Source organism: Pituophis catenifer, unplaced genomic scaffold (assembly GCF_029215685.1).
Source record: "Pituophis catenifer annectens isolate HBS135680 unplaced genomic scaffold, rPitCat1.0.hap2 SCAF_4, whole genome shotgun sequence".
Lineage (NCBI taxonomy): Eukaryota > Metazoa > Chordata > Lepidosauria > Squamata > Colubridae > Pituophis > Pituophis catenifer.
Genome location: NW_027256884.1, coordinates 112,322,082 through 112,342,311, shown reverse-complemented (window position 1 = coordinate 112,342,311; position 20,230 = coordinate 112,322,082). Strand labels below are relative to the sequence as shown.

General features: G+C 39.0%; 1 protein-coding gene across 1 annotated transcript in view; it reads right to left on the bottom strand.

Moving 5' to 3' along the window:
• Nucleotides 1–13,632: 13,632 nt before the first annotated feature.
• EXPH5 (exophilin 5) overlaps nucleotides 13,633–20,230 on the bottom strand; it is a 59,935-nt gene continuing 53,337 nt past the window's right edge. Inside the window, exon 6 of the mRNA XM_070942858.1 lies at nucleotides 13,633–18,449. Coding sequence (XP_070798959.1) covers nucleotides 13,708–18,449 — 4,742 coding nt within the window. The 3' untranslated portion in view covers nucleotides 13,633–13,707. The remainder of the gene's footprint in view (nucleotides 18,450–20,230) is intronic.

The following is a 20,230-nucleotide window of genomic DNA, read 5'->3' as shown; positions in this document are numbered from 1 at the left end:
AATTTTATTCGTGGCCTTTTCCCTTGCCAGATAAATTTAGATGTTATTTTGTTCAGCTTTTCAAAAAACGGTTTATCTAATTTAATTGGGGTGACCTGAAACAAATATAAAAATTTAGGTAATATAATCATTTTGATGGCCGAAATTCTTCCTAGGAATGAAATATGTAAGTTTTCCCATTTTTCTAAGTCTTTCTTTGTTTGTTCTAGTAATTTATCATAATTGTTTTCTTTAATTGCTGATGTTCTTGTAGATAAAATGGCATATAATGGATCCATCATGCCAGATCCCTATAGAAGTGCGCATAGTATTGAGAATCCTTCTTAAATATAAAGTTGTCATCTAATAACAGGTACGTGAACCGACAGGTTGCCACTGTTCTATCTAAACTCATGTGGTATTTATTCTGTGGGAAAAGAAGAAAAAAGGGGGTCAACACATGATGGTAGCAAAATGTATTTAGACTCTGAACTATATTCTGACCATACCATCAAACCCCACTCCATCCTACTAGGATTGATGATGTTACCCAATTTGGTAATGAAACGTCTGCAAGAAAACAACAAGCTCAGAGAGCACCAAGGACCTCACAGTTCAACCCTGAGCTACTAATATTCTCTTCTATGGTTTTTGATCACAATAACAACAATAACAGCTTGCTTTCAGAAGTGGTAGGTGCTTCTCCACTGGATGTTTTGAACAAAGGACTGGACAGCCATCTGTCTGAAATCGTATAGGGCAGTGATGGCTAACCTTTTTGCCATTGCATGCCAAAAGCTGGGGGAGCATGGGGGGTTTGCATGCGCGCGTGCCCACACCCATAATTCAGTTCCCCTGCGCATGCGCACGTGATACACACACACCCGCGCTCCCCTCCACTTTTGACACACAATGGCAAAAAGGTTACCAGTGGGCCCCATAGGCCCATTTTTCGCTCTCCCCAGGCTCCAGAGGCATTCTTGGAGCCTGGGGAGGGCGAAAACGGCCTTCCCCACCCCCCAGAGATCCTCTGGAGAATGGAAATGGCCCATTTCCCGACTTCTGGTGGGCCCAGAAGGCCCAAAAATCAGCTGGCTGGTGCGCACATGCGTGCTGGAGCTGAGCTAAGGCAATGCTTGCGTGCACACAGATATGGGTCCGTGTGCCACCTGTGGCACGCATGCCATACGTTCGCCATCACAGGTATAGGGGATTCCCGTGCTTGAGCAGGGGATTGGGCTAGAAAATCACCAAGCTCTATTGTGATTATTATTATTAATTACATATTTTTATCAGATATTTCTTTTTTGGACTTCTGGTACTTTTTGCCCAGGAATTCAAAGAAATGCATAGGAAACATCCAGAAACCCAATGAATTTTGCAAGCTTTCTCTCACATCATAGCAAGTAGCCTCCCTAGCCAAAGATGACATGTTTGGGTGGTGCAGTGATCCAGATTCAGCAGGAAAAGATGATTCAGAGCATACATAAAAGCATCTGTTGACAACTGCTTCAAGAAACGGCATCTTTTTCTGGGATCCAGCACAATCCCAGTGGGGGAAAAAAATTATTTTATTTAATCATTCACTACATTTTGATTCTTTGAGCCATAGTCACATACAGTATATTCCAAATTATCTTTATGCCACTAATCTGGGTCCGTGTATTCCTTCTGTCTGCAAAATTGGGGATTTACAGAAGCAGTGGTTGAAATACAACCAGAAGAAGCGAATCCTAATGTACTCAGGGAAGTCTTCCAATTATGCGAGATGGAAAGGAGGTGGCTTGGGAATAGGGCTTGTCTTCATGGTTAATAAGATCACTCGGATAGCAAAAGCACACCATTACTCAACACTACCAATTTGGATTATAACACATATGAATACAGGGATGATTTCACCGAGAGAGTCCCTTCTGATAAGAAGTCAAAACATAATCTGTGTGGAAAAAGTGTTTCTTCTTCGTGCATAAGGGCACCAGCGTGCCTACCGTCCCTGTCCTAATGTTTTCTTTTATTCGTATCCTTTTCATGTATTTATAATTATGTTTACACTTGTATCTGTCATAAAATACATGCTTGACGAAAAATATGGACAGGAAGAAGGGATCCACAACAGATTTCTATGATAGACACAACAAAAAGTGGAAAGGACAAGAGTAAGACCAAATTGAGAAAAAAGATAGGGTTCACCCGGGAAGTGATAATATACAACCCATGAAGAGTAAAGACCCAAGAGAAGGTGGCTTTGATATATAGCAGCAAAACAAAAATGCGACTCCTATATTCCTGTCGAAGAGTACAAGCAAATATGAGAAAAAATGGATTCAATTTAACAATACACTTTTTTCACTATTATGTCAAATACTTGATTTCCAACTGCATCAAAATAATCTCTTCCTTTCACTTCTCCCTTGAATTTCTTGAATGAAAGGTAGAATACATATGTGAGCCACATTATTATTTTGAATAAACCAGGGTGCATAGCCCGATTTAGGTTATATGTGACTCAATGTCTTTTCTTTTTAGGTACTCGATTCCCTTCCAATTGTGCTGCAAACATTTATTTATTTTTACTTATTTTAGGAACTGGCATGACTATCTATCTTACACAAGATAACACTAAGCAGCTGCCATAGTATTAAATAAATAAATAAAAAACAACCCCACGATAGCACCACATATCCCAAACACAATATTGCAACATACCCTTGGCCATTTCATGCTCTTATATTTGCCAGGCTCGCTTCTATCCTAGCCCAGATCCATCAGGCAGGGGTGGGTTCCACTTACCTTTACTACCAGTTCGCAACGGGACCGCGCACATGCATAGAAGCTTCCTGACCACATCCTGATCGGTGGGCGGAGCCTCCCACCAGTTTTATTACCGGTTCTTGCGAACCGGTCCAAACCAGGGGCAATCCACTATTGCCATCAGGTCTTCTTAGCCTATTAAAAGGCTAATAGTTTGTAATACACAAATCATTTCCTACTACTTGAAACGTCAATACATAAAGCTGAAATAAGAGCCTCAAGATAGCCAAATCAGGGGAAAAAAACTCAAAAATAATCCAATTCCTTCCCCAAACTAGGGAACAAATGGAAAATCCAAGTTGCATATGCTTGAATGGTGTTTCTGTCCCCTACAGCAACTCATCCAATTCTAAGTACAGCCCTAGTCACCTTTGAAACATTCTAATATTTCTTCCTTGGATATTTAAATTTTGTAGCCAGAGTTATCTTTCTTACAAATTTGTTAAACTCCTGCTAATTAAAGCATTCTATTTTCTCTTCCAAAAAAAAAAAAAAGCTCTTTCCCTTTTACCTCCGTTCTTCTGCACAGATAAATAGTTTGTGACACCACGCCAAGTTTCAAGGCTTGAATGGATGACATCGTAAGTTGAGAGCACTATATCTGCTCTGTCTGTGGAGCCACACCATGAAAAGATAGATAGAGGACCGGGTGTGTCATTCACCTTCCAATGTTCAGCAGGCCAACCCACAACACTAAGATAGAATTTCACATCAGGGAGATGAACATAAAATCAACCAGTGAATCATTGATCAAATATGCTACTATCCATGGTCTGACTTCAGCTTTCATGTGTTGTGGTTGTAGTCACTGACATTCAAGATATTTGTTCAAGGAGAAGGGGAACCAGTGGGATATCATGGTTAAGGTTTGGGTGAGAATTGGGGTTCAAACTCCTTTTCAGATGTGGAAAGCTTCCGTGGAAAACTTTGGGCCATTCTTTCCTAGCACACCTTTCCTCGCATGATTCTTGTTGTGGAGATAAAATGAAGAGAGATCTTCTTGACTTCAGCATTTGGAGGGAAAGTGCAATATAAGCAATATATACCAGCAATAAAATGAATAAATGGAAGCATAAAGTACCTGCATATGCATAAAAGGCCAACTATATGTTTTTCTGTCACATATGTCCTTGGCTATTTAATCTGAAGCGCTGTATATAGCCAGAAAAATGCTCGCTCCTTCCTTCCTTCCTTCCTTCCTTCCTTCCTTCCTTCCTTCCTTCCTTCCTTCCTTCCTTCTTTCCTTCCAAATCCCACTCCAAAGAATGTTTCTACTTTTTAAAAACATGTTCATTTTTGGTTTTATAACACATTTAAAAACAAAACAAAACAAAACAAAACAAAACATGAACAACATTGGGAAGTTAAAAAGATCTCACAAGGCAGTGATGTTGAGTTTCCTCTAGAATTTCTGGACTCAATTCAGATAAGAAGACTCCTTTGTATATACTGTACATTCCTCTTGTGTCACTCACTGACTTAGGAACCAGAATTTAAATTGGATGGAAATCAAAGAATGGAAAGTCTATGCAGTTATATGCACATCGCAGTGAAAATGAGTATGTAGATTTTAATGCCATTTAATTTTCATCCTGTGTCTGGTGGTGCAAATATTTGGAATACAAAAATATGGGAACAGTCTGGAGGCAAATCAAATTCAACAGGATACTGAAGAAGGTAATATTTCTTGCAAATGAGCTAGACAGAGCAATAACAATTGAATTCTTCAACCAACCTAACACCAATCTTATTGCTTGCAACTGAAGTGAATACATTTCAGCCAGCTTATGTTATGGTCTAAAATGCTATGTTTATTTGCAGACTGGATGTACCAGTATAAAAGTTTCCCAATATAAAATTTCCCCTTTCAAAGTTAGAATCCTGACTTTGGAAGTTCTAATCTAAAGTTAGAATGTGAAAGGAGGAAATGTGACCAAGCCTATGGCTCTGGGGATGCTGACCAAAAATATTTTGGCGACATTACTTGAAAAAAGTTGTTGTGCCATATAGAAATATCCAATGAGTTGAAATATTATTAAATTCATACACATGCCTGTTATACTATGCTATAGAGCAGTGGTCCCCAACCCCCGGTCCGCGGACCGGTGCCGGGCCGTGGAGTACCTGGCACCGGGCCGCGCAGCGGCTGGGGGACATGAACGCTGCAGCGCAAAGGCTCCTGGGCCGTGCGCAAAAGCTCCTGGGCCGTGCGCAAAGGCTCCAGGGAAGAGAGCCCCACGCAGGTACACATGTGTGGCCTAAAGCCCCCACCCCTGCGCGCGCTCAGCGGGCCACGGTAAAATTATCAAAGGCTGATTGGTCCGCGGCGATAAAAAGGTTGGGGACCACTGCTATAGAGCACTGCACACCAGAACAACTAGACATAAGAACAGTTTTTTCTTGAATGCCATCACTCTGCTAAACAAATAATTCCCTCAATACTGTCAAACTATTTACTAAGTCTGCACTACTATTAATTTTCTCATCGTTCCCACCACCCATCTCCTTCCACTTATGACTGTATGACTGTAATTTTGAAAAGATTGCTGTAAAACAAAAAAGATGAAATGGAAGAAAGGCATCCCCGAACACATTTAAATATATTAAGATAAAGATTGAATTAATAAAAAATAAAAGGAGAATGTATATGATTAAGGATAGAAAAAATAGAATTTGAGGGTGATAGAAGATACTGTTTAGAAAAATAAGAATAGAAAAATTAAGATTTGATTAACAAATATGGAAAAAGTACATTTTGGCAGAAACTGTAACTAAGTAAAATATATTTGGATATGATGAATTATATATGATATGATATGGTCAATAGTCTATTTTAAAAAATATGTGGGTGTGTATTTGGGGGAGGAAACCAATAAAACTTGTCAAAAAAACAACAATGACTCTTCATGTTACACAAATCTGACTTCTCCAGTCCTAAGCAATTCCAAATAGGATAGAATAGAATACAATTCACACCCATGTTGAGCACTCTGACAGGATTTTCTTTATTCAACAATTAACCAGGTCTTTACCCTTCAAAATGTAAGGAGACTGAGCTATGTATACATTGCAATGAAGCATTTTTGTGTTTAATGCTATCTCAGCCCTTCCATACAGCTGATACTATGTTAGAAAACATCCATTCATTCCTATCTAGAAATTGTGGGACATGAATCTGGATTATTTCTGTTTGGGAGTTTGGTTTGTCATTTTAAATGGTGCACTTCTGAAAGGGGAAAGAGGGCAGAAATAACATTGGACAGGAACACTATTTGATCCAATTAACATCCAACAATGTATTGCTTCTGAAAATGAGGCATTGGATGGGCTGATGATGTAAATATGCAGAAAAACAAAAGGTCCACACAGAACTTCATTTAGAAATTGGTGGGATCTGGTGAGTCTTACGACACTTCATGAACTCTCTGAAGTCATGTGATTCCTTGTGAAAAGTGCCACAAATTCATGACAGCATGCAAGGTTATTTCCTGAATTGTTTTAAACTGACTTAATTCCATGTGATCATGGAAGGAATTCTGCTGACCTCTGAAATACTAGCTAGCCCTCAAGTCTAATAAATATGGTCAGAGATCCATAATTCCCATTTAAAGCCAGTTAAGCCAATAACCATCACATCTTGCAACCAAAAAACTCAAAGATTAATTTTGCATCCGTTTTCAGTTTGGTCTGACTCTTCTGTCAATTAAATATACTCAAAGTCTTCAAGCTCTAGAATGATAGAAGAAAAAGAAAGAAAGCAAGCCAGTTAAAAGCATAGGAAATACAAGTAGTGAGCTATGATATTCAGATATCAGAATATTCTGGAACTGTTGGATAATTCACCATGTACAAGGTTTAGCAAAACCTTCTCCTCCACTTAAATTATCTTCTTTCCAAAATAATATTTTTTATAATTAACACCTTTTATAGACATGCTGTAAAAATCATTAAACAAGGAAATGGTTTTCCGGACAGAGCTACATATCCTCCTACGCATTCAAAATTAGCATTTGTTGCTTCATTAACGTATAAAATATGGTCTTTCTTGTTTAAGTGTTTCCACAAAAGGTCTAATTATGTACAAACCATTAATAAGTAGGTGTCACCTTTAGCTGTTGGATGACACGCTAGGGATTGCATACAAAAACATCGGCAGAGCCAATACCAAGAAGTTTGGTATAATTTTAATTTACAATTACAAATATACAATTAAAAGAGTTTTTCCTCTTAAACTTAACCATTTTCTTCTTACCTACACATTTACAATGTAGTGGCGACTTCTGGAGTAACAGGAGAGAGAGAGAAGACAATGGAACAAGAGAAGGAGGAGAAACAGCTTTGTTTGACAGGTAACTGGCAGAGCTACGAGCTACTTCATTCTGGTGCCAGTCTATTGCCGTTTTGGGAAATGCAGGACCAATCAGAATAGATCAGTAAAGTAAAATTTATAAATAAATAAGCAGAATTTATTGAGTTATGAGACCCTTCAGATGGCTGCTCTTATTCTAATAATCTTACAGATCAATAATTTCAATGTGCTACACATGGGACTGTCCTTAAAAATAGCTTGGAAACCATAGCTGGTCTAGAATGTGATGGCATGGGCAGTAAATGAGATGTCACAGTATGGGCATGTGACATCACTGCTCCGTGGACTGCACTTGTGGCTATCTGGCTTCCGGATGCAATTCAAGGTGCTCGTTCTTAATAAAACCCTTTATGGTATAAGGCAGTGGTGTCAAACTCAAGGCCTGCGGGCCAGATCTGGTACTTAAATCTGCCCTGTGGGACCAGTCTGGAAATAGCAAAGGACCAGCCTGCGGTATCTCTGGCAGCCAAAACAGGGCACGAGCGGTCCCGCCATGCCCTGTTTTGGCTGGCAAAGTGCTGTGGGAGGTGTCTCCCCCCCCCCAGGCTGGACTGCGGAGGAGAACTATAATGCTGATCTAGCCCTCGAAGAAATCCAGTTTGACACCCCCGGTATAAGATCTGGTTATTTGAGAAACCGTCTACCCATCCTTTATGATTCAGCAGAAGCAGAGGTGATATTGAGTCGGTTCGCACTGGTTCGAGAGAACTGGTAGCGGCTATCACGGATGGGCCTACTCACCCATCCATTCCGGCTCCAAGTTGTGCTATTTAGGCCCGTTTTCGAGGCTGAGAGCATGCACGGATAACGCGTGCATGTGCAAAGTGCATTCGCGGAAGGCTGGGCGCATGTGTGGACAGCGTGTGCACAAAGCATGCATGCATGCACATGGCAAACCGGTGGTAAAGGTAAGTGAAACCCACCTCTGAGCAGAAGGGGTTCCCTTTTAAGTCACCTTACTGGGGTCTCAGAGATGTGCCTTCTCTATGGCAGTGCCTGTCCTGTGAGGCATCATCCCCCACAAAGCTTGGTTGTGGTTGTCACCCTGATGATCTTCTGAAAGGCACCGGAAACCTGGTTATTCTTCCTTGGGCAGGTACGTGAGCCATTCTACAGTTTTTATCATCAATTTATTTTACTGCTCTGCTTCTTATTGGGATGTTCACATTCTGAAGTTCTAAATTTGCTCGTTCTTACCTTTCCAACCGAATTTAAAAGAAATGATTCCATGCAAGAGCAGAAATAAAGAAACCTGATATTATATTGCCTGCAGAATATAGTACAGGTAGCTTTCAATTGATGAGCGCTGTTGAGTGATTGCTCTACGGAGTAGAGAGTTGGTCTCTGACCGAAAACCACTTGAAGAAACGAGAAGCATTTGAAATGTGGATTTACAGCTGTTACATACAGTATAAGCTGGGTTACAAAATCACAAATGAGGTGGTGATAAGCTGCCTGGGAAAGCCAAGGGAAATTATCAAAGCTATTAAAAAGCAAAAGTTAGAAAATTTTGGACATGTGATGCGACACCCAGAAAAATACGGCATCCTTCACTTAATCCTCCAGGGAAAGATTGAAGGCAAGTACATCATGGCTTCAAAACCTAAAGGACTGGTTTGGACAAAACTCAGCAGCACTTTTTCATGTGGCTGTTGACAAAAGTAGAATTGCCAACGTCCGATGATGGATATGGCCCAAGAAGAAGAAGATTGATTGATTAAATGTATTGGCCGCCTATCTTACCATAGGATAACTCAGGGCGGCTTACAGTCATAAAAAGGTAGCTATGTATATACATTAAAACATAAACAAGATAAAACCAAACATTAAAATCTAAGGAGACATGAGGAGGGTGGGGGAGGAGTGTAGGGAGATGCGATCTGTTGCTACTTGATCAACCACCTCCACAATTGAGCACAAAATTTCTGTTGTTAAGCAAGATACCTGTTAAGTGAGTTTTGCCTTTTCATGCCACAGTCGTTAAGTGAATCAGTCGTCAAGTTAGTAACAAGGTTGTTAAGTGAATCTGGCTTCCCCAATGACTTTGCTTCTCACGAAAGTTGTATTGAGCAAAACTCAATACAGACAAGTTTGCTGCAAATTATATTTTGCATTGCCAATACAAAAAAACAGCAGTAATGTATCTGGAATGAATGGGCAGATCTTATGGACTGCAGTAAGAGAAGTGGGACCTAACAGCATAGATCCACAGTTGAAATACTCTCAACAGCCTTTGCTAGAGATATTTGAAAGCTGTTCTTGACATACAACCTCAATTGGGACTAGAAATTTGATTGTGACTAGTTGCAGTCGTAAGTCGAGGCACCCATGTGACTGAACCTCATTTTTTAAAAATTGTTTTTACAGTAGTTGTTAAGCGATTCACCTGAATTCATCTGAATTATGCAGATCTTAAGCAAATCTATTTTCCAATATGGGCATTTCTTTGCCAGATATTGGCAAAAAAGTCACATCCCATGGTTGACTGCAGGATGCTGTGAACAGTCGCAAATGCCAGCCAGTTGCCAAGAGTGGTCATGGTTTACAAATGGCTGGAAGTGCTTTACGGGCTGAAAGCACCGTTTCCAAGGCCATGTAACTTTGAACTATCATTAACCAACTGATTGTTAACCAAGGGCTATCTTTATAAGTTGCGTTTTGTAATGGATACTGCAGTTCCATAGCTACTGTTTATTATGTTGCTGGAACTTGTAAATAGGCTGGAGGGCTGTTTGCATTGTTAGAAGAAATATCCTTCTGGGTTCAGCTCCAAGTGGGAAAAAGGACACTGGAAACATGGAGACTGCTTGGAAAGATGGTCTAATGGTGGATAGGATCACATGGCTTGAGTTCCTGAACAGAAAAGGGGCGAGACATAGCGAGTCCCCGGGTTTTATGCCCTCTCTGGCTTTGAACTTCCTGGGGCCCAGAAAGAGTATCCTGATTGGTTGTCAGACTCCCAGGGGGTGGGGGTCTTAGCTAGCCTTGCTGGCTGATGTAATCTTCCCAGGTGCCATATGGTGAGTTTCTGTTGCTAGATGGGTCCTATTGTGTTGCAGATGATGGTCCATTGACAAAGATTGAGTTTCTGCCTCTGGCCCATTGACAAAGGGTGGGGGCAGGAAGATGGGAGCTGCTTCCTCTTTAAAACATGCTTCTCCATTTCTCATCCAGGGAAACATAATATTCTGCCTTTTTAATATTTCCCAAAATATTTCATTCCTCTAGGAAAGGGGTGGGTGCTAACTTCCTACAGCATTTATGTGCTGTCTTTGAGCATAACATCTAGGCACAACTGTGTCAACTGAGGCAGAATGAGGTCTTGCTCCTATGGAAAGGATGAAAACGAACACTTCCATTGGAATGATATTCCATCTAGCTGGGTGAAGGGCTGAGCATGCAGTTTCATTCTTTGAAAGAATGGCTAAATTGTTTATTTAGCATATTTCAATGCCCAGAATATTTGTCTATGTGGGGGTCCTTGGTGCTCTCTGAACCTGGTGGTTTTCTTGCAGACCTTTCATTACCCAAGCTAGGTAACATAACCAATGCTCTGCAAGAAAACAACCAAAATCAGAAAGTATCAAGGACCCTCATTTCAACCTTAAGCTACAAATATTCTGCTTTATCGAATTACAACTTAATTTGGTTTATAATTTTCAGTACTGATCTAATGTATTGTTTACTGCTTAGAGTTTGTTAGAGATTTGTACTATGTTATTCAGTGGTGGGATTCAAGTAATTTAACAACCGGTTCTCTGCCCTAATGGTTTCTTCCAACAACCAGTTTGCCAAACTGCTCAGAAAGTTAACAACCGGTTCTCCCGAAGTGGTACGAACCGGCTGAATCCCACCACTGATGTTATCCAAGTATATTCCAGTTAAAGTGCTGTAGGGATAATTATCTGCACTTTTGTTTTTTGTTTACATGTACTACACTTACCTTTCTTACATATTAGAAATATTACATAAAGCCAAGAGAAGATGACATCTTGTAATAACAAAATAATTGACCCGAAACACTTGAATCCATCTTTGATGTCACAACTGTAAACAGGTCATTCAGGCATGTCTGCCCTGAAAATTAAGCATTTATTAAGCATTCAGAATGAAAGCAGAACACAAACAAGAAAACCACTTTGTGAGTCAGTCATAAATATAGTTCATTTATTTAAAAATATTGGTAGTCAATATTAGTAGCTTATTTCAAATGGAAAAAAAAATAGTTTCCCCTAGTTACATCTAAATGTGCTTGCACCGCAATATGCTGGCAAGGAATTCTGGGACTTCTAGTCCCAATACATTTGAAGATACAGGGACGGGGAAGGCTTGCATAAAACACAACACAAGTGGTCAACATAAGACAGAAAAAAATTTCTGGGGACAAACTGCTAAACTATAATCGAATGCCTACTATCAGTATAGTGGCAATATAGGACTGCTGTCTGTTGTCTTGTTTTACAAAGGAAGTTCTATTAAACTGTAGAAGGAGCTTCTTATACCGTGCTGATAATAGAATGGGACTTTTTCATACTTTGGACTTATCTACTGCCATTCACTCTGAAATAGCTTTTCTAGTAAGCAATGGAGAGATGGTTTGGAAAATGCCACCAATCAAATCACTCTTATAGTCCAAAATTGTTTGAAAACCCCATGAAATTCATTTATTTTTGAAGGCAAATCGGAAGGTTTGGAATTATCTGGATTCCTATTCTCCAAACAAGAAATGAGAAAATACACCAGTCCTGGAGTTAACATATTTCTGTTCCCATCTGCTCCTCAGTTTCAGCCCTGTAACACTGCTCTAGCTAGCTGGACTTTGGAATGGGTGGTTCAGTTGCCAAAGATTGACCTTCCCCGTCTAAACTTGACTTACTCTGTAACGGGGGTTTTACCTGCCCATGCAAGCAAATACCAACAGTTGTTTGCATTAATGAGATCAGGTTGCATTGAAGGATTTTTGTTCTACAATGGAATTACAGTTTTGTTTGTACAGGTAGCATACTGTAAAAACGCCTGGATACATAGAACAGAAACTCACTAGAAGAAAATATGGCCTGAAAATTGATCTCAAAACAAACAACATATTTATAATGTATAAGAGAACAAAAGTCATAACGGCAAAGCACAGAAAGAAAATACTAAAGAACAGTTTTGTATGCGTGTAAACATATGTCCTATGCATGACTTTTTGACTGCTCTCTGAGCTTCACATAGAAGTATTTTCAGTAAAAAAAAAAGCTTCAACAAACTTTTACAAGGTCCAAAGTCTTTTTCCAATACAAAAAGCTATACAGCTTAATTAGGCCATATGCACAATTAATGCACAGGGTTTTTTTCCAAAATAATTCACATTTCAGGAACGTATTTTTACATGAACAGACCATTAATTAGAATCTTACTAGAATGGTTTCATTTACATGAACTACGTACTTTAGAAGTACTTTCAAGTGTAACTGTCATACTAAACAAATATATAAAAGTATACTGTACATTCAGTTCATACATAGTTCTTTAACAAAGTATTCAGCATTTCAGAATAACCAATTTTGTACATCATGTTAATAGACTGATTTAAAAAAAAACTAAAGTGGAAATCAGTGAACATGTAGCATTTTAAAATTTCACTGTTTTGAATGAGAGAGTCTCTTGCAATAGCTTCAGCATGATTTGAAGCTTAAGGATAGCTACTGTACCTCATTGAAGCAGCTGCTTTCATTTTAATGGGGTTTTAATAAAACACACATTTTCTAATGAAAGGAATACATTTCTCCTTTAGGATATTAAATATACACACATTCTGAATCTTCCTTTTTTCACCTAAATATACATATATTCTGAATCTTCCCTGAACTTAAGACGTTTTAGATTTGTTGAAACACAGAAAGGCCATCAATTGTTGAATGCAAACATTCAATTGCTGATGAAAGCAGCCGTGTTATGATTATGTGCCAAAGTTGACTGGCACAAGAGACCCTGCTCTGAAAAAGCAGGCACGCCCATTTGAGAACCAGTAGGACAATTCCTTTATTCTTTTCAGTGCCATTGGAGATTCAAATGTAGGGCAATTTTACCATTTAAAACAAATTCTGATTTTTGAGCTGATCACTATAATGGCTAGGTTCACATAATTCTTAAGTTACGGCTTGCTTCACTATGGTTTATTGAATAAACCACAGTTGGTTGAATTTAAGCAACACACAAAAAAGCACGCCACAGTTTAATAAGCCACCGTGACTGAATTCATACAGCACCCTACCCTAAAACCAAATATATTACATCTCCATGGAGTTTTTAAAATCTGAGCATTCCCCAGATATGTGGACCTTAATTCCTTGAATATTTCTTAGAACTCCAGGAGTCCACATATTTAAGAAAAGCCAGAATTGTGGAAGACTAGATCAGTGCAATATGTCCATTTAGTATCTGAATTCAAATTAGTGCATTTACAGAAAGCTAATCAGGTTTCCAGTCCCTGCTCTTTTATAAACTATCAATCAACAAGTCAGCTAGTAGTAGGTAGTTGCTTTCTACATCTGTTGAGTTCCTCATAGTTCTGATTCTTTCTCATACTCATGCAGATAATATTCATCATCTGTGGTAGTGTCAGAGTCAGAATCTGAAGAATATGTAGAGGCTTCTTCGTGGAAATCAAAAGGTTCATTTGGGAACTGTTCTTCTGTAGCACTCGATTTCAACAGCTCCAACCCATGAAAGGAGTACCCATCTTCCCTTTTGATAGACCTGGAGTTCTTTAAAAGACATGGATTCCACAACCGTCCTTCTGTGAGTGACCTCTTTATGTTATCTAAGAAAGCCTGCTGTTGTTCTTTCCCAAAAATACCAAATTCAATTGAGGGGTACATGATACGTCGCGAGCCAAAGTTCCTACTATTCTCGTTGTACGAGTCCCAGTTCTCATTTTCGTCACAGGACAACAATTCAGAATAGGACTTAAACTTCCGATTATATCCGGGCTGTGTCAGGTTGTTTTTGGGGGGCAAATAATCATGGAGTTTTTGAGTATAGGAACTTTCAGAAAAATGTCGTTCACGCTGGGTTTTGCGGAGATATAGAACTGGCTTGGCACAGGATTGATTTACATTTTTAAAGATGCCTGATTGCTCATTATCTTGATAATCATCACATTCTGTTTGAGAAGTCAATTTTTGCAGTGGACAAATATTTGCCTTTGAGTTATTTTTAATGTATGCATGTTTATCAGATAAACGTGGAAAAGATGAAAGCTCACCAACTTTACAGTGACCTCTTTTTTGGGGGTAAGCATCCATTCCTGCACATTTGGAGAAAATGGGATGGTTGTTATTTTCTAAAACTTTGCTACCTGTCTGTAAATTGTTGTTTAGCACAGGCATAATTGATTTTGAAAATAAGATGCTAGAATTTTGGATGGTCTTTATATTTTTATCGCTTTGCCCAGAATGTTCTCTTTTCTGGTTGCACAAGTTTGTCAAAGGCCTCCTATCTTCATTAGCTTGCAATTTCTTAGTTTCCACTTTACTCAGTCTTGGAATATCAAATTCACCAGGTAGAGAAACCTGATTCTGATTCTCATTCCCTGTTTGCTGGGAATCATTGGGTGAAATCAACAGTGGATGGTGACTGCTCTTCTCTAATGGGAGTGCATCGTTTTGTGAAAATATGCAACTTACGTGTGGTTTGGGACTTGAGTTTTTCTTATTAGAAAACTTTCTACTTGTTCTGCACATGGCTGCCAGTTTGTTTTTAACTGAAGACCTATTTTTCCTTTTTTCTATGTCATTAACTTTATTTTTAAGGCCATCCAGGGCAAGCTTACTTTCAGGTAGTAAATGCTCAGGCAAGTCCTGTGTAGGACCTGAATGCTGATCTTTAGAGCTAAGGTTCTCATTGTCCACAGAGACTCTTTCAGATCTCTGTAAATTTGTGCCAACTTTGTGGAGGGCAGGATTTTGAGGCATCTCTTGCTGTTGAGGCTTTGAACATTCTACTGCATTCCCTTTGGGATGAACAACTGCATTAGCTGAAAAAGCAGCATCCCTTGGCACTGTAAAATTCTGGGAATCTGAATGCATCTTGGTTGTTGAAATGGACGTTTCATTTCGGACACCTTCATTTCTCGGTGGAAATTGATGTCCCCTTTCAGAAATAATGCGACATATATAACGAGCCCTTTCTTTGATCTCTGCAGCATTTCTAATTTTTTCTTTAGTGACATTTACTCGGGTGCCGACTTCTGGATACACAGTGGGCTTTCCATCAATTAAATTGGAAGGAGGAATGCTTGCTGATGCTTCAGCAAATGGCTGACTACAGCCAGGACTTCCTTTTTGGCCATTTATTGCAGAAGAAACTGCAGAAATGTTCCCCAAAGAGATATTTTTGGAATTCAATGAGTTAAGATGTAAGCTTTTATTAAGTTTTAGTGTCCCTGTCCATGGAGAAGAGTGCCTGCCAACATGCAGGTTGGACAAAATATTGGTGTTAACTGTTTCAATCTCTTTTCTGCTGGGTTTGGGTTCATCCACAGGTAGCCTATTGGAAATTGCAAGCCGCAGCTCTTCTGTTCCTGATACAACTATTTCTTTTTTATTATTCATTGAACAATGTGCTTGAGAAATATCTGCTGTTCCTACAATGGGATTTGAAACTTGGAGATCTTTAACAGGATTGCTTGTATTTTTTGAATCCTGTTGTATATCATCAGGAGCAGGCATTTTGCTAGGGGAAATAAGTTTCTCTCCTTTTTCTAAGCTGGATGGAAAAGCTACAGTTGTCATACCGACACGAACTTCATACTGCTTTTGAGAGCTCTCAGATTTTTCTGGGGATGAGGATGAATCTGCCTTTTTGGTATCTGCTAGGAAGACATCGCACAAAGTTTTTGAATGTTTCTGTGGTAAAGTATAATAAACCGAAATCAGTTCATGGTATTTTACATTATCTTCATCTATGCTTACTGTCAATGTGCTGGTAGTTTTATATTGCTTTAAAGGATTTTCTGCTTCCTCCTTTTCAGGAGAAAGAAAAATGGCTTTCTCTAGACCAAGCATCTCATCTCTTTTTTTCCGCTTGCTGCCAATTATATCAGTGCTCCCTGATGGGCAGTTAGGAGCTTGAATTAAATGCACGTGATACTTTTTAATTTGTTTATTTTTTTCCTCAGCCATTTCTTTGGACGACATGTTTAAGGAAGAGCAGGATGAGCTGAACAAAGACCTCTTATCTCCCTTATTTGAATAAATATTCCCAAGTTTGTTTGATACATGGGCTTCTATGTTGTCCTCCCCCATCCTCTTATTTCTGAAAGGAATTTTCCTTGTAGGGGGAGAGATGCGTTTTTTAGAGAGGTCACTGCCATCAATACTAGCTGATTTTTGATAGAATGTCTTAGGCGTTTTAGGAGATTTGAGAGGGCTGCTCACGGGTGAGCCACAAATGCTATTACTAGTCGAATATCTAACAAATCTATTCGGTTGGAGTGTTTCAGCATAAGAAAGAGGGAAATCATTGTTTGGAAGTACTTTGGGATCTTCAATGAAAACAGGGTTTAACATCTTGTCAGGATTAAATGCTTTCAAAGTTTCCAACTGGAGTTCCTCTTGAGGGTTACTTCGAAGAACTGACAGCTTTGAAGGATTAGCAATCAGGTGTGGGGGGCAAGCTTGCTTTACACTGTTGCTTTCAGTGCTGTTGTCTTCATTTCTTTGGCCATTATTAGTGTAAATATTTGATAAACAAATGTTTTCAATGGGTCTTGAGGAATTCGCCTTGGCTTGCCTTTTTGAATTTATTATAAAAGGTGGATGGAGGGATACACTCATAGGAGGGGTAGCTTGAGAGAAGGCTGTAGGAGGGGACATCTGATATTCTGTTGGATTATTTGTTTTTACTTGTCCAAACGCTTGAGTTAACGTTGGCTTTTTCATGTCCATACTATCCATTTTGTCTGACTGATCAGCACCATTCACCTCTTCCATGCCACGCATTTTAGAGTTTTTCTTGGTTTGAAAGGGTTTAACAAATGTCTTTGAAGGGGCTTGACTATCTCCACTAAAATGACTTGGACTTGGTGCTGCATATTCAGTTTGGTTCTCCAAAACAGCTGAGACATAAGTTGGACTTTTCTGCACGCCTTTTGAACACTTTACAAACAATTTGTTAGTTCCTCTTCCTGGATGGTCCCTACTCTTCGTGTATTCTGAGGCACAGTCACGCATATGATCACTTTGCCATACATCTTTTTTTCCCCAGGAGTCACTTCGCCCATCAATCGCCTGTTCAAAGTTTACATCAGGGACACGGTTAGCATCCCTGAAATACTGATGATGATTATGACGTCTAAAAAGATACTCCTCCGTTCTTCCAAAAGGAAGATTGTTTGGGGACGGATTCATTTTACCATGAAATGATGGGTATCTATAACATGGTTTGGAGACATTTTTCAATGGATGTAACACATAATTCTCCCGATTGTCGAAACACAGAGGGTCTATACGTCTCTCAGTGAATAAAGGATGGCTCTTGTTTGGTATTACTGGTCTGTAATTCGTCTTTGACCTAAAAATTTTATATCTTGTATTTTCCTCTGGAGAACAAAGATGTCTGTCCTCGAACGCTGAGTTAAATTCTATTAATGACTGTGTTCTACGAAGTCTGTTTGGATGTAGTGAATGTCTAGAAGACTGTGGCATATTCCATACAATAGATGAAAGAGGAGTCCGTCTGGAAGGATGCTGGAAGTTGGCTTTTGTGAAGTCCACATTGTTTTCCAAATCATGCTGTAAGGTACCGGTGGAAAACCCGTCAGCAGATGTCAAAGACGAGCGCCTTGTAAGGCAAGACAAAGAGTAACTTCTGCCCATTTTATTCTTGCACATGAAGTTCTTAGGACCAAATCCATTACTGTATGATCCTGATGGAAATGCCAACCTATCTTCTGAAGAACGTCCAAGACAACAAGTAGAATATCCTCTCTTCAAAACAGATTTTTCATCATACAAATCCCCATATATGTATTTTTCTGGGTGATGCTGCTTTGTATAGTTATCATAAAGCCTCCTTGGTGTGAAGAGAGTTTTGTATTTATCTCTGGCTCGTAATGTCCTTGTTCTATCTGGGAAAAACAAGTTCTGGTCATTTCTCTGTACTTCTCGGAGGAAATTTGGTTGCACAACAGTGGAATGATGATGGATTTCTGGTACTGTAGAGCTGTAGTTAGTTGGAGTCCTTGTATTCATAGTATCTTGAAATTGTTCTTTTGCCAGCTGGTTATCCAGACTGTCCAAAACTATTGAACAGAGAAGAAGGAAGGAAGGAATTAATTTTATTTTTCAACATTGACATAGATCAACCTGCTGTGATTTATTGTTCAACATAAAATAAAATCCCCTATATATCTCTATTTTAATTAAGACACCAGCATAATAACAGATATACTTAAAAGTTTTTGATACACACTGTCAGAGGCATTTTTAAACACGCAATTTTTCTCTCTCAATCATTTTATGAGGCTTTTGTTCTTTTTATTGAAATGCAATTTTCTTACAAGTTAAAACAGGCTAAAATCAACAGAAAACATTACAAAATCAGTATGTTAGATTGCATGAATGTTGTTCCATGTGTTACTGATTTTTCTCTAATCTTAATTTAAAGCTAATGTGCTTGTTATGGAACATTCTGTTGAAAGCAGATTGCAGAATTCATAACTGAATTCATTCGCATCCTTACATACGATATACTTGGATAAATGTATATATACTTGTTTGCTGGCTGTTCCTTTTGAGTTAAATATTAAATCTAAAATTCATTTCAAGAACATTTTCTAACTGCCAAGAATGCGGGGAGATTAATTTGCAAAGTATTTTCACCTTGGGGATGCAAGGTGTAATTATTATTTTTTGTGCTGCGTGTGTTAGCCTGTACCTATCATTCCTTAGTTCGCTTAGGGGAAAGAGATAACCCTTTCCCTATCAATTATTTAACTGAGGTAGAAAAATAAACACTTTAAAGGAGCAAAGGTCTAATTCTCCAACAATGACTTGCTGTGGTCTCTGAAGCACCATCTAATCACACCACTGAAATTCAGCAACAACCCGACAATACTGTCAGTGACATTTTATGGGCTTTTCAATGCAAATTAAGGATCAAGCCAAGCATCATTTCTCCATGAATGGGATTTAAAACATTTATTTTACCCCTTATCTTCAATCCCAAAATTGAAAAGAATGGGCCTATTCTGTGTACTCTGGTAAGGTCACCTTATCCCTAGCCATAATCTCTATACCAGCATTTCTCCATCTAGGCATGTGGGCTTCAACCTCCAGAATACCCCAGCTTGCTTTGAGGGTTGAAGTCCACATATCTTTTAAGTTGTTAAGGTTGAGAAACACTGCTATATGGGCTCAAAATCTGAAAATCTGAAGTAGAGAGTAGTTTTTTTGTCTCTGCTCTGTGAGGAAAAATAGGAATATTTGAATATTTAAACTTGGAGGAAAAGATTAAGGAGAAGCATCAGAAAGTTTAAGAGAGTCCTGGAGTTTCTGGAGGGATTATTATGGCTGCTCCCACAACATCTGATTTTCTCCACTTGCTTTTAGGGACTGCTTTTCCTGTCTTTACCTGGGTGGGTAGTGAGGATTACCAAAGTGCTGCACAGAATGTACTACAGAAACTGCACACAACGTTAAATAGCAAGAAGATGAAGCTTTGAGGAAGCAGAGCAAGAAAGAAGACGAACATTGCATCTCAAGGACTATCATTCATTCTCCACTGGTTCAGCTTATAATTCAATACAGTCTTTTCAAATAACACTTAAAAATTAACTGTATGTTGGTTGGTGGCGAGTTGTTTGGTAGTCTTCCTGGACAATGAGACCCAATTAATGTCCCCATGCAGCGACAGTAGCGCCACTGTAGCTAACCAAAGGACGCACTCAAAATTTTTGACGAGTGTCAGTTCTTGTCTGGGTAGATTGCGTTAATGCCTGAAGGTAAACAGAATGGCTATAGATGAATTGGAAGGTAATAATCCCATTATGTGATTATCTAATTCATTTATTACTCCACTCAG